The sequence below is a fragment of the Dendrobates tinctorius genome, unplaced genomic scaffold (genome assembly GCF_039654945.1).
Source record: "Dendrobates tinctorius isolate UK_male_01 unplaced genomic scaffold, ASM3965494v1 ptg000059l, whole genome shotgun sequence".
In the NCBI taxonomy this organism is placed as follows: domain Eukaryota; kingdom Metazoa; phylum Chordata; class Amphibia; order Anura; family Dendrobatidae; genus Dendrobates; species Dendrobates tinctorius.
The window spans coordinates 27,826,875-27,840,724 of NW_027361727.1; the positions used below are offsets into that span (position 1 = coordinate 27,826,875).

Consider the following 13,850-nt stretch of genomic DNA (forward strand, 5'->3'; position numbering starts at 1 on the left):
GCAGTCACATCGACTGACTACAGGCTTTTCTTTTCCACCCCTTTAATTTACACCACTTTTGTGGCACATTTGTTAGGCCATGCCTGTTTCCACTAAGCCCGGCCTACTCTTCGAAAAGTTAGTAAAGGCACTGTAAAAAGTTACAAAATTTTCAAACAACTCTACATCCTATTTCTGGCATAAACTTTCAAATTGGCCACGCAGGCTTGTTGAAATCTGACAGATGAAGAAGATAATGCCAAGACTTAACTAAAAAGGGTGAGGATTAGTTTTGCTTAGTGTCAAGTAAACAGACAAAGATCCATCTCTTTATTTTCCCCCCTCAAAAGCTTCATTTATTTTTTTTATCTTTGCATTCGACAGGTTGCATTGTGTGCGGCGCCGTGTGCTCAGGCGGTGGCGCTCTCGTGGGCTCATCCCTTACAAAACACAGACACAATGAAACAAAATATTTTGCGGAGTTAGACAATGAGTCAGAAGAAGCAGCTCGACACCAGCAGAGTCTTGTCTACACACCTGACAACCCGAATCAGCGGTGGCGGCTAAGCATCACCCGAGCCGAGCACACGCCAAGTACTAATTATATGAACTCAATATGGTGCGCATCCCGCCATCATTCTGCCGCACACTAACTGCATGTGATCTCGTCTAGCACAAACACCAGGAACTTTATTTCCGTCATCTGCAGAGTGAAGACATGAAGGTCCCCCCCGTCAGGCCTCCCTCGCCGTCTCCACCTGAGCTTCCCGCAATCTCAGGAAGTTCATCTCCTCCGCAGAAACTTTAGAGGTCAGCACCACGCGGTCGTAGTCGAAGCTTTGGTCCAGACAAAAGGGCTGAATGTCGTCGCCGAGATGCTGTAAGGGGGGAAACGGGAATGGAGAATTCCTTAAAATATGCGCATGACTGATAAGGACTGAATTAAAAATTGGGGGTCATTTAAAGGGGTTTTTTACCTGAAACTGGTGGGGGACCCAACAAATCACAAGAACTGGAGTCCCAAACTCCTGTGTATGAACAGAGCGGTAATGAGCATGTGCGACCACTGCTTTCTATAGAAGTGGTGGTCGCACATGCTCAGTACTTCTCCAGGCAGACAGAGGACTTTCAGCTCTCAGGATTAATGGGGGTAGGGGTCTCAGCAGCTGGACCTCCAGTGATCTTACATTTACCATCTATCCTACAGATACGACGAATGTCATTTGTGAGACGCCTTTTTTAGTCTCTATAATGCCCAGCAGTAACACCCATTCCTTATGCCCCTTTCCTGCCCAAACGGGTCTGCTTGTAAGTAGGAACGTCTCTTGGTTCCAAATTTTACTCAATATGGATCTTGGATGTTCTTGTCACGTTTGGTGGGTTTCCTTAGTCATTATTCCAATATGCATAAACGCTGCGTTTTTGGTTTTCTGCAAGTGTCCGCGCCAATCTGCGCCATAGCAGAATGTTCAAAACATCTGATAGCAGACAAGGCGTAAGTGCAGGGATTTTGGTGAGTGGGGCCCATACTCCAAACGTTTCGACAATTTTGTTTCAATTAATCCAATATTTGCCGATCAGTAATGTCTACCTGGCACCAACAGATCACTATCTCCAGTCACCCAATCAGATGTTTGTTCCTTTTCTACCTTCTTTAAGAACCAACAAGAATCCAACTTTTTCTTTCAGGCCTGGTGGCCCTCGGATTGTTACAAGGTGTCCTTATGAGAACTCTGATAACAGTAGAAGCAGTTTGGTTCTTTACTAGAATTTATGAAAATCTTTATGGAAATTCAAAAGGAAAAATAAACTTCTGCAAATCAAGTGACCCGAGTATGAGAATGGTGTGTTTACAAGGAGAGCGTAAATCCATTTGTATCACTGCCGGGATATTATTATGCAGACAGAAATGCAATAAATGTGCTCTTGAAATTTATGAACCCCTCCGCTTTGCTTGTTGAGACACTCCATCTAGTGAGCTTAGAGTAAGATTACGGAGCGCGCTAGACGCCGGCGATTAGGAAATCCTCACCACGGTAAATAACAGAGGAGGCCGCTGCAGAAGGACAGTGCGCAGGTCTGAAGAGGGGCGCAAGCAACGGGGAGGGAGAGGAGAGTCAACATGGTGGACGCAGGGTGAAAATACCTAGGGCACGGCAGGAGTGCGGGGGGCAAGGACGCTGGGGGGGTAAGAGTGGCGGGTGCCGGAGGGGGATAAACATAATGGACAGAAGGACATGAAACCGATGGAATGTGTGCAGACCAGTAAAAAAAAATATTAAAAAGGAGAGCAGCATACAGGAAGGCAGTGAGCAGATTGCAAGGATGGCGTGAAGAGCAGAAATGGGCAGTGCAAAAATAAGAGGGTGCAAAGAGCAAAGGGCACCAAGGGGGATGGCATAGTGGGGGAAAAAAAAGAGCACCAAGGATTCGGTGTGCGGGGTGGGTAAGAGCGCCAAAGACATTGGGAGGAAAAAAAGAGCACCGAAGACGGCAGGGGGGGGGCGAGCACCGTAATGGTGGGGGGGGGGTGAGCATGGAGACGGTGGGAAAAAATTAAAAAAAGAACGCCGAAGATGGTGGGGGAAAAGAAAAAAAATAGCGGCGAAGACAGTGGACGAGGAAAAAAAGTGCACCAAAGATGGTGGGGGTTGGGAAAAACAAAAAAAGAGCGCCTTAGACCATGGGGAAAAAAAAAGAGCACTGAAGACGGTGAGGGAAAAAAAAAAAAGAACGTCAGACGGCGGGGAGGGGTTTGGGGGGAGAAAAAAGAGCGCTGAAGACAGGGGGGGGGGGAAGAATTCTGAAGACAGTGGAAGATAAAAAAAGAGCGCCAAAGACGGTGGGGGGAAAAAAAGAGCATCAAAGACTGTGGAGGAAAAAGAAAAACAGCACTGAAGACGGTGGGGGGAAAAAACAAGAAAAAAAGAGCACCGATTACAGTGGAGGAAAAAAAGAGCGCCGAAGACGGTGGGGGGAAAAAACAAGAAAAAAAGAGCGCCAATTACAGTGGAGGAAAAAAAGAGCGCCGAAGACGGTGGGGGAAAAAACAAGAAAAATAGAGCGCCAATTACAGTGGAGGAAAAAAAGAGCGCCGAAGACAGTGGGTGAAAAAAAAGAGCATCAAGGACAGTGGGGGGAAAAAAAAGAAAACAAGAGCTCCGAAAACAGGAGGAAAAAAAGAGCGCTGAAGACAGTGGAGGAAAAAAAAAAGAGCGCTGAAGACGGTGGGTGAAAAAAAGAGCGCTGAAGACAGTGGAGGAAAAAAAGAGCGCTGAAGACGGTGGGTGGAAAAAAAGAGCATCAAAGACCGTGGAGGAAAAAAAAAAAGAGCACCGAAGACGGTGGGGGGAAAAAACAAGAAAAAAGAGCGCCAATTACAGTGCAGGAAAAAAAGAGCGCCGAAGACGGTGGGTGGAAAAAACAAGAAAAAAAGAAAAAAGAGCGCCAATTACAGTGGAGGAAAAAAAGAGCACCGAAGATGGTGGGTGAAAAAAAGAGCATCACAGACTGTGGGGGAAAAAAAGAGCGACGAAAACAGGAGGAAAAAAAGGAGCGCTGAAGACAGTGGAGGAAAAAAAAAAAGAGCGCTGGAGATGGTGGGTGAAAAAAAAGAGCATCAAAGACAGTGGAGGGAAAAAAAAAAAAAAAAGCACCGAAGACGATGGGGGGGGGAGCGCCAAAGACAGTGGAGTAAAAGAAAAGAGCGCCAAAGACAGTGGTGGGAAAAAGCGCGCCAAAGACGGTTGGGGAACTAGGACACACTAAAAAAATACAGAAGACAGCTAGATGCAGAGCCCATTACATAGTACTATAGCCCCCAATCAGTGGATGCAGTGCTCTACCTCCTCCGCTGTACTCTCCACCCCGGAGGAAGTGTGAATCTGTATACAAGTATTTCTTACAATGGTCACGTTTGCCCCATCCGGGACCCGGTCAGCCTCTCCAGGAAATAACACTGAAAAGCATAAAAAGAGAACTAGATTTAGAAAATAACCATCCAGAACTGTACTATTGGGCTGCAATTAATTAGTTTTAAGGGGTCTATAACAATGTTCATCCTGAGCAGCAGAACGATCGGCTTCTTTTCCTATACATATCAATGGTGAGTGCGGCAATCACCTCTCCCCACCCCAGGAAGGGACTCCGGAGGTGTCTGCTTATGATGGAAATACTATTTTGAAGGTCAATTCAACCAAAATAATTTACATGGATCAGTTTTCACCACTAAGCACCAAGGGGCATTGGGGAAAAAAAATAATTGCGGACAATAAAATTCCTCCCGGATGTAAAACATGGCAGCAATAGTAAATGCCAGACGACAACAAGGCTCAAAAATTGTCAGGGACTATTTTCAAAGTAAAGTGAAGGAACAAACATGTTTGCAATCCTCCTCGGTCATGGCCACAAGAGCGGAGCAATCAGCCGGTGTTTGGGGGGGGGGGGGGGGGAACGTGTCAGGTAGAGAACATCTCAGCTCTAAGTTTAGCCCTATGTGACAGTAAATGAAAGCGTCTAATCTGCAGGCTTCATTCTGCCGGGTAATGTTTAATCAAGCAGCTACTTCACAAGCAAAAAGTCTGACAGCTAAAGTCAGGAGGCATGGACAACAGGAGAAGGAAAAGAACGGCACCAGGCTCGGAACACAGCCCTCATGGATTAGGAAGTCCATCCAGTCCTGGTCCACGTAGTTCTCTTCTCAGCAGGAGCTTGGCTGTTTGACCCAAGCTCGAAAGGCTCTTCGACTATGAAGGATATCAAAGGGCTCCTCAGCTCATTGGGACCTCGAGGGGCTCATCTATTCTATTGGTAAGGCGCTCTTCTGCTTGGCGGGACCTCGAGAAGCTGGTCTGTCCGGCATGAAATGTAGGGGGCACCATCTGCTAAGTGTGACCTTGAGGGGCTCATCTACTCTGCAAACATCAATGGGGCTTCTTTGCTCAGCGAGACCTTCGAGGGGCCCATCTACTCTGCAAGATATCAAGGGGGAGTTTCTCTGCAGGATATAGAGCTACTCTGCTTGGCAGGCCCTCATGGAGCTTTTCTGCTCTGCAAGACATAGAGGTAGACCCTCAGCTCAACAGGACCTTGAGGGGCTCATCTACACTACAAATATTAAGGGGGCTCTTCTCGTTGGGACCTTGATGGGCTCATCTACTCTGCAAGATACCGAAACACCCCCACTCTGCTTGACGGGACCTTGATGGGCTCATTTACTCATCAAGATATTGAGAAGGCCCCACTGCTCGGTGAGACTTCGAGGGGCTCATATGCTCCTCAAAATATCGAGAGGGCTCTTCTGCATGGCAGAATTTCAAGGAGCTCATCTTCTCTGCCAAATATAAAGAGCCTTTTCCGCTCTGCATGACCTTGAGGGGCTCCTCAGCTTGATGGGACCTCTCTAATCTCCTACATTCAAATCCTAGAATAATAATCCTGGATGTGTCAGGACTAGATATTTCGAATCCAGTGGTCAGTGGAGCTTATTATTGAGAGGACGTGGAAAAATTTTAATATAAAATCAAATCCTTCGAGTCTTGTCGATGACCCAGGAAGACAAGGACCGAGCACCTTAATCACCATGATAGTATATAAAGTGCTGTAAAGCTAGTTAAAACACTGATTTTCCATGGTCTTCCCGGGAGATTCCAGCGCTCCCGCTCCTTACGGCTGTCACAGTACCTGCCAGAAGCTAACTAACAAGGGACAAGAGCCAGGTTACGGGGAGATTCGTGCCAAATGAACATTTTTGCAAATACCAGAGTAAATTAATTGGAGTCCATTCATTATGCAGTCCAATTACTATGAACCAAATAAGAGCAGATCCACATAGCACTCCGCCATCTCCCTCGCCCGCGAGCTCCTCCAGCCTTTGTGAATATTTGATCCCAGCGCACGCAGAGCTCGCTCGTCTGCACTGACCTGAATATTTTCACTTTTCCTATACGGTGCAATACAGTTTTTATTTTTTTTTTATCCAGCCGGCTTCTGCGGAGGAGGCGGCGGCCGGGTTGGAGTTGGGGGGTCTGCATAAACCATTTCTACCCCATGAAGTTGGCTCTTGGCACTTGAGCGGCATAGGCCCGTGATGATCCTAATTAAGCTGCTAATTACGTTCTCGGTGGAGGTGATTAATGAGCAACAGGAGTGCTTTGCAGGCTGCCAATGGCGGCAATGAGACAGAGATAATTGAGTAAGTATTGACGTCTGATGCTAGACACAGTCTGCAAATTATTATACAAGTTCCCCTGGTTCAAAAGACACTTTTAAGGCAGAGTAAATCTGGAAAAAAAAAGATGATCAACATGTGGCTTTCTGGGCAGTGTAGAACTACAAGTCTCAGTAAGGACATGCAAGGAGAGTGAACTGTATATCCTCCCGGTATTGGAGAGATGCAAATTTGGGACCGGATGGCACTGCCATCACATGACCACCAGCAGGAGAGCTGTGACATCACCTAATGTGAATGGTGGATCCTGTGTTATCTAGTGTATATAGAGGTGTTATCAGTCATTATACAGGAGGAGGAGGTGAGCTGTGACATCACCTAATGTGAATGGTGGATCCTGTGTTATCTACTGTATATAGAGGTTGTGAGGCAGTGACCCCTGTTACAGCTAGGGGGCGCTGTGTGTTCTCCCCAGGATACGCACAGAGGCGTATTGAGGGTATGGGAATGCATTGCGGTCACAGGTGTAGCTGGCATTGCAAGGGTGTAGCAGGTAGGGGTCGCTGTGCAGTCTCCCCAGGATATGCACGGAGGCGTTTGAAGGCCATAGGTGTGCTTGGCAGTCACAGGCGTAGCTGTGACTGTAATGCAGACTGATAATAGAAGAAAGTGTTAGTCTTGCACATGTTAGTGTCCAAGGCAGAGGTAGGGAAAACCTGCTCTGGATGTTGTGTTTGAAACAGATTGCAGTTTGATAGTGTTGCAGTCTGTTCCATTCCGGATCCAGCTTTTCCATGTGGCTGAAAGCCACAGGTTGCTGTGATAAAAGCCCTGCAGGAAAGGGTTAGAGAGATCTGAGTAAGACTGAGTGAGGCTTAGTGAGTCTCAGGTGTGTCAGGGCCAGAGTGAGGCCTGGCAACCCGCAGTGTACAAAGAGATGCAAGTCGTCTACGGTGACTGGTCTCGGATGTGGACAGTCCTGTGCCCGGAGGTGAACCGGAGGTGGATGTCCTGTCCCTGAAAGACTGGCGTGTGTAACGATTGCAAAACAGGAGGATATGGTGCCCGGCTGCGATCCGGAGGGTATCCTGGACTGTGTATGGCTGTGTGAGTAAAGAGACTGTGATGCAGCGGTGCAAGACACCCTCGGGAACTAGTCAGAGGAGGACTAGCGTGTGTAGTGCCTGCAACATGTAATGCTGTGTCAATAGAGTCTTGGCTACGGCGCATAGACACCCACGGGAACTAGTCAGAGGAGGACTGGTGTGTTTAGTGTCTGTAAAATGAAGGATGCCGTGTAATATATATTCTTCAAATGGTGAAATGTATACTAATTATATGCACTGAAGTTATATGCACTTGTGTGGATTGGACTATAATGCTGTGAGGAAACACATTAAAGAGACTTTTGTGTTTGAACTTTGTGGGTCACTGCCTCATCACTGCGTACGGTGCTACCTCTGCCTTTACAAGGTGTTATCAGTCATTGTACAGGAGGAGGAGGTGAGCTGTGACATCACCTACTGTGAATGGAGGATCCTGTGTTATCTACTGTATATAGAGGTGTTATCAGTCATTGTACAGGAGGAGGAGGTGAGCTGTGATATCACCTATTATGAATGGTGGATCCTGTGTTATCTACTGTATATATAGGTGTTATCAGTCATTGTACAGGAGGGGGAGGTGAGCTGTGACATCACCTATTGTGAATGGTGGATCCTGTGTTATCTACTCTATATAGATGTGTTATCACAGCTCACCTCCTCCTCCTGTACAATGACTGATAACACCTCTATATACAGTAGATAATACAGGATCCACCATTCACAATAGGTGATGTCACAGCTCACCTCCTCCTGTACAATGACTGATAACACCTCTATATACAGTAGATAACACAGGATCCACCATTCATAATAGGTGATATCACAGCTCACCTTCTCCTGTACAATGACTGATAACACCTATATACAGTAGATAACACAGGATACACCATTCATAATAGGTGATATCACAGCTCACCTTCTCCTGTACAATAACTGATATCACCTATTATGAATGGTGGATCCTGTGTTATCTACTGTATATAGATGTGCTATTAGTCATTGTACAGGAGGAGGTGAGCTGTGATAACACAGGATCCACCATTCACAATAGGTGATATCACAGCTCACCTCCTCCTGTACAATGACTGATAACACATCTATATACAGTAGATAACACAGGATCCACCATTCATAATAGGTGATATCAGTTATTGTACAGGAGAAGGTGAGCTGTGATATCACCTATTATGAATGGTGGATCCTGTGTTATCTACTGTATATAGATGTGTTATCAGTCATTGTACAGGAGGAGGTGAGCAGTGATATCACCTATTATGAATGGTGGACCCTGTGTTATCTACTGTATATAGAGGTGTTATCAGTCATTGTACAGGAGGAGGTGAGCTGTGATATCACCTATTGTGAATGGTGGATCCTGTGTTATCAGCTGTATACAGTATAGAGGTGTTATCAATCATTGTACAGGAGGAGGAGGAGGTGAGCTGTGACATCACCTATTGTGAATGGTGGATCCTGTGTTATCAGCTGTATATAGAGGTGTTATCAGTCATTGTACAGGAGGAGGTGAGCTGTGATATCACCTATTGTGAATGGTGGATCCTGTGTTATCAGCTGTATATAGAGGTGTTATCAATCATTGTACAGGAGGAGGAGGAGGTGAGCTGTGACATCACCTATTGTGAATGGTGGATCCTGTGTTATCAGCTGTATATAGAGGTGATATCAGTCATTGTACTCATGCTTCTGCTGAAAACTCTTCCTAAAAGAATATCAAGTAGGAGTCTAAAAAATCCCGAATGGCCACTGTGAAAATTTCAAGATTACTCATTTTGTTTAGTAAGTATGGATGAGCGGTGAAACTGAACACTAGCAGCGGCTTCTCCTACAACAACCCCTTTAAGACGCTGCAGTTAGAAGGATAAACTGGCGTCGATGTCTGTAATAATTCCCATGTCATGTCCACTTTAAGAGTTTAGACCAAGAGTCGACCTGTTCCACAGAACAGTAAAAGCTTTCCTTGGTATTGATCGCAGCGTCTATAAAGACAAGAATAAGGACATACAAACACCGCGACCGGTCTCGTCATTGTCCGGATCTGTGTCGATATCTGAAGAATTGAAATAATTGTCCACCTGAGAAATAGAGAAAAGAAGCAAAATCAGAACACAAAATAATGTGCTATAATGACGCCAACAACAACATCTCTTTATAAAAAAGAAAGAAGAAAAGAAAAGGTAGCGCGCATTGGCAGAATCATTATATATGAAGCCTTAAAGCAAATCTCTCAAACAGTGAATTATTGTTTAAGTCAAGTTTCTATTCTATTATCTATATCACTATTCAAAAAAATCAAATAAAATCTTGCAATTTTTACACTGGCCACTCTGAGCAATAAACTCTTTGTAATGATAATGAGACTACTGAAAATATATTTGTTTAAACCAGACAAAATTGCAATAAAAGGCAACCCCTCTATATACAGTGGATGACACAGGATCCACCATTCACTCCTGTACAATCACTGACAACACCTCTACATACAGTAGATAACAAAGGATCTACCATTCACAATAGGTGATGTCACAGCTCACTTCCTCCTCCTGTAAAATGACTGATAACACCCCTATATACAGTAGATAACAGAGGATCCACCATTCACAATAGGTGATATCACAGCTCACCTCCTCCTCCTGTACAATGACTGATAACACCTCCATATACAGTAGATAACACAGGATCCACCATTCACAATAGGTGATGTCACAGCTCACCTCCTCCTATACAATCACTGACAACACCTCTACATACAATAGATAACAAAGGATCTACCATTCACAATAGGTGATGTCACGGCTCACCTCCTCCTCCTGTACAATCACTGACAACACCTCTACATACAGTAGATAACACATGATCCACCATTCACAAAAGGTGATGTCACAGCTCACCTCCTCCTCCACAATGACTGATAACACCTCTATATACAGTACATAGCACAGGATCCACCATTCACAATAAGCGATATCACATCTCACCTCCTCCTCCTGTACAATGACTTATAACATCTCTATATACAGTAGATCTCTATATACAGTAGATAACACAGGATCCACCATTCACAATAAGTGATATCACAGCGCACCTCCCCCTCCTGTACAATGACTGATAACAACTCTATATACAGTACATAATACAGGATCAACCATTCACAATAGGTGACGTCACAGCTCACCTCCTCCTCCTGTACTGACTGATAACATTTCTATATACAGTAGATAACACATGATCCACCATTCACAATAGGTGATGTTACAGCTCACCTCCTCCCCTCCTGTACAATGACTGATAACACCTCTATATACTGTATATAACAATTCACAATAGGTGATGTCACAGCTCACCTCCTGTACAATACCCGTAAACACCTCTATGTACAGTAGATAACACAGGATCCACCATTCACAATAGGTGATATCACAGCTCACCTCCTCCTCCTCTACAATGACTGATAACACCTCTATATACAGTAGATAACACAGGATCCACCATTCACAATAGGTGATGTCACAGCTCACCTCCTCCTCCTCTACAATGACTGATAACACCTCTATATACAGTACATAACACAGGATCCACCATTCACAAAAGGTGATGTCACAGCTCACCTCCTCCTCCTCTACAATGACTGATAACACCTCTATATACAGTAGATAGCACAGGATCCATCATTCAGAATAGGTGATGTCACAGCTCACCTCCTCCTCCTCTACAATGACTGATAACACCTCTATATACAGTACATAACACAGGATCCACCATTCACAAAAGGTGATGTCACAGCTCACCTCCTCCTCCTCTACAATGACTGATAACACCTCTATATACAGTAGATAGCACAGGATCCATCATTCAGAATAGGTGATGTCACAGCTCACCTCCTCCTCCTATATAATGACTGATAACACCTCTATATACAGTAGATAACACAGGATCCACCATTCAGAATAGGTGATGTCACAGCTCACCTCCTCCTCCTGTACAATGACTGATAACACCTCTATATACAGTAGATAACACAGGATCCACCATTCACAATAGGTGATGTCACAGCTCACCTCCTCCTCCTGTACAATGACTGATACCCCTCTATATACAGTAGATAACACAGGATCCTCCATTCACAATAGGTGATGTCACAGCTCACCTCCTCCTCCTGTGCAATGACTGATAACACCTCTATATACAGTAGATAACACAGGATCCACCATTCACAAAAGGTGATGTCACAGCGATAGGCGGCTCCTCTCCACTCTCTCCTCCCACCGTCCTGTGATTGACAGGTTTCTCCCTATGTACATAGATCTCTCAGCCATAATGGGCAGGGGGGGGTGAAGAGGTGCTGTCCACCAGACTCATCTTCTGAAGCTCGGTGCTGCCTAGTGGACCACGTCTGTGCATTCTCCACCTCTAATTCTACCTTCTTGACCACCGGCTTTTCACTTAGTCACGTCCCCATCTCACCTGCTCTCTGCCAGGATGGCTCCGGCTGTGACAGTCGCCCACTGTGGTCCCTTCACCAACGGCCATCTGCAACAACAACACATCAGCTTATTCGTTCGGTGCGGACACCTCCCAGGATCGGTTCTGGCCGGACCATGGATTATATGACCCAAAGGGCTGGAAGAGGAGCTCTCAGGCCAGGATATGCGAAAGTGCGGTCATCTGAGCGAGCCTCAACTCAGAGAGTGCACCCACCGCGGTATCGGAGAGTCACTCTACAAATTGTATGGAAAGTTTACCGAGACTGGTGTCAGGCAAAGGGTTAATAAAACCCCACTACCTTCGCCCCCTCTAATGCTTCGGAGGCTCCTTAGTCTGGACTAGAAGTAGAGGATCCGGCAAAGAACTGCAGCCGAGACGTCCATTAATAATTACAGACTGTGCCAGTACCTGCTGGGGTCCGTCTTGTCCGCTGGCAGCACCCGTCTTATCTCGGGTTCTTTGTCGGGTCTTTAGGGAACCGGTGTTCATCATTTGTGAGCCATCAAGCAGGACCTCTGGCTGCTGCCGACCAGCCCCTAATAAGCAAATGTGGCGTTAAACTGCGGCATCAAAAGGTTTATACAAAACACGTCAAATACAAAATCATAGCAAGTGTGACGTAGATAAATGGAACCTCACACACCGGGGAGAAGAAAACTACATTTACAATTAGGTAATAAATGATTAAACACTTGGTGAAACCAAAACGGAAATGGATTAGAGATATTGGACCGTGAGCTCGAGAAGCAGGCAGCACCAAGACAAATAAGGCAATGTCACAGCTCACCTCCTCCTGTAGAGGTGTTATCAGTCATTGCACAGGAGGAGGAGGAGGTGAGCTGTGACTTCACCTATTGTGAATGGAGGATCCTGTGTTATCTACTGTATATAGTGGTGTTATCAGTCATTGTACAGGAGGAGGAGGTGAGCTGTGACATCACCTATTGTGAATGGAGGATCCTGTGTTATCTACTGTATATAGTGGTGTTATCAGTCATTGTACAGGAGGAGGTGAGCTGTGACATCACCTATAGTGAATGGAGGATCCTGTGATATCTACTGTATATAGATGTGTTATCAGTCATTGTACAGGAGGAGGTGAGCTGTGACATCACCTATTGTGAATGGTGGATCCTGTGTTATCTACTGTATATAGAGGTGTTATCAGTCATTGTACAGGAGGAGCAGGAGGTGAGCTGTGACATCACCTATTGTGAATGGAGGATCCTGTGATATCTACTGTATATAGATGTGTTATCAGTCATTGTACAGGAGGAGGTGAGCTGTGACATCACCTATAGTGAATCGTGGATCCTGTGTTATCTACTGTATATAGATGTGTTATCAGTCATTGTACAGGAGGAGGAGGTGAGCTGTGACATTACCTATAGTGAATCGTGGATCCTGTGTTATCTACTGTATATAGATGTGTTATCAGTCATTGTACAGGAGGAGGAGGTGAGCTGTGACATCACCTATTGTGAATGGTGGATCCTGTGTTATCTACTGTATATAGATGTGTTATCAGTCATTGTACAGGAGGAGGTGAGCTGTGATATCACCTATTGTGAATGGAGGATCCTGTTATATACTGTATATAGATGTGTTATCAGTCATTGTACAGGAGGAGGTGAGCTGTGATATCACCTATTGTGAATGGTGGATCCTGTTATATACTGTATATAGATGTGTTATCAGTCATTGTACAGGAAGAGGAGGTGAGCTGTGACATCACCTATTGTGAATGGTGGATCCTGTGTTATGTACTGTATATAGATGTGTTATCAGTCATTGTACAGGAGGAGGTGAGCTGTGATATCACCTATTGTGAATGGTGGATCGTGTGTTATCAGCTGTATATAGAGGTGTTATCAGTCATTGCGTTTTGGAGCGAGGCTCCTTCGTCAGGGTGCGTGATTGTCACTATCACTATATCTTATGTGACCCTATTCATTCCACCCTTAAGTATGTGTATTACGCTCTCTTTACATGTCCCTACATGTGCATGTGGAGACTAATAGCAGCTAGATTGAGGTGGCACTTGTTAATCTAACTTTACAATGGCTGTGGATTCACAGTTATTTATTTAACTT

At 45.2% G+C, this 13,850-nt stretch overlaps 2 protein-coding genes across 2 annotated transcripts in view; one reads left to right on the forward strand and one right to left on the reverse strand.

The window, feature by feature from the left end:
• Positions 1 to 308: 308 nt before the first annotated feature.
• IFTAP (intraflagellar transport associated protein) overlaps positions 309 to 13,850 on the reverse strand; it is a 33,308-nt gene continuing 19,766 nt past the window's right edge. The window contains exons 3-7 of the mRNA XM_073578607.1: positions 12,166 to 12,293; positions 11,737 to 11,802; positions 9,278 to 9,347; positions 3,825 to 3,937; positions 309 to 857 (exon numbers count right to left, since the gene is read on the reverse strand). Coding sequence (XP_073434708.1) covers positions 714 to 857; positions 3,825 to 3,937; positions 9,278 to 9,347; positions 11,737 to 11,802; positions 12,166 to 12,293 — 521 coding nt within the window. The 3' untranslated portion in view covers positions 309 to 713. The remainder of the gene's footprint in view (positions 858 to 3,824; positions 3,938 to 9,277; positions 9,348 to 11,736; positions 11,803 to 12,165; positions 12,294 to 13,850) is intronic.
• Positions 7,007 to 13,850, forward strand: part of RAG2 (recombination activating 2) — a 31,223-nt gene continuing 24,379 nt past the window's right edge. Inside the window, exon 1 of the mRNA XM_073578605.1 lies at positions 7,007 to 7,255. Coding sequence (XP_073434706.1) covers positions 7,207 to 7,255 — 49 coding nt within the window. The 5' untranslated portion in view covers positions 7,007 to 7,206. The remainder of the gene's footprint in view (positions 7,256 to 13,850) is intronic.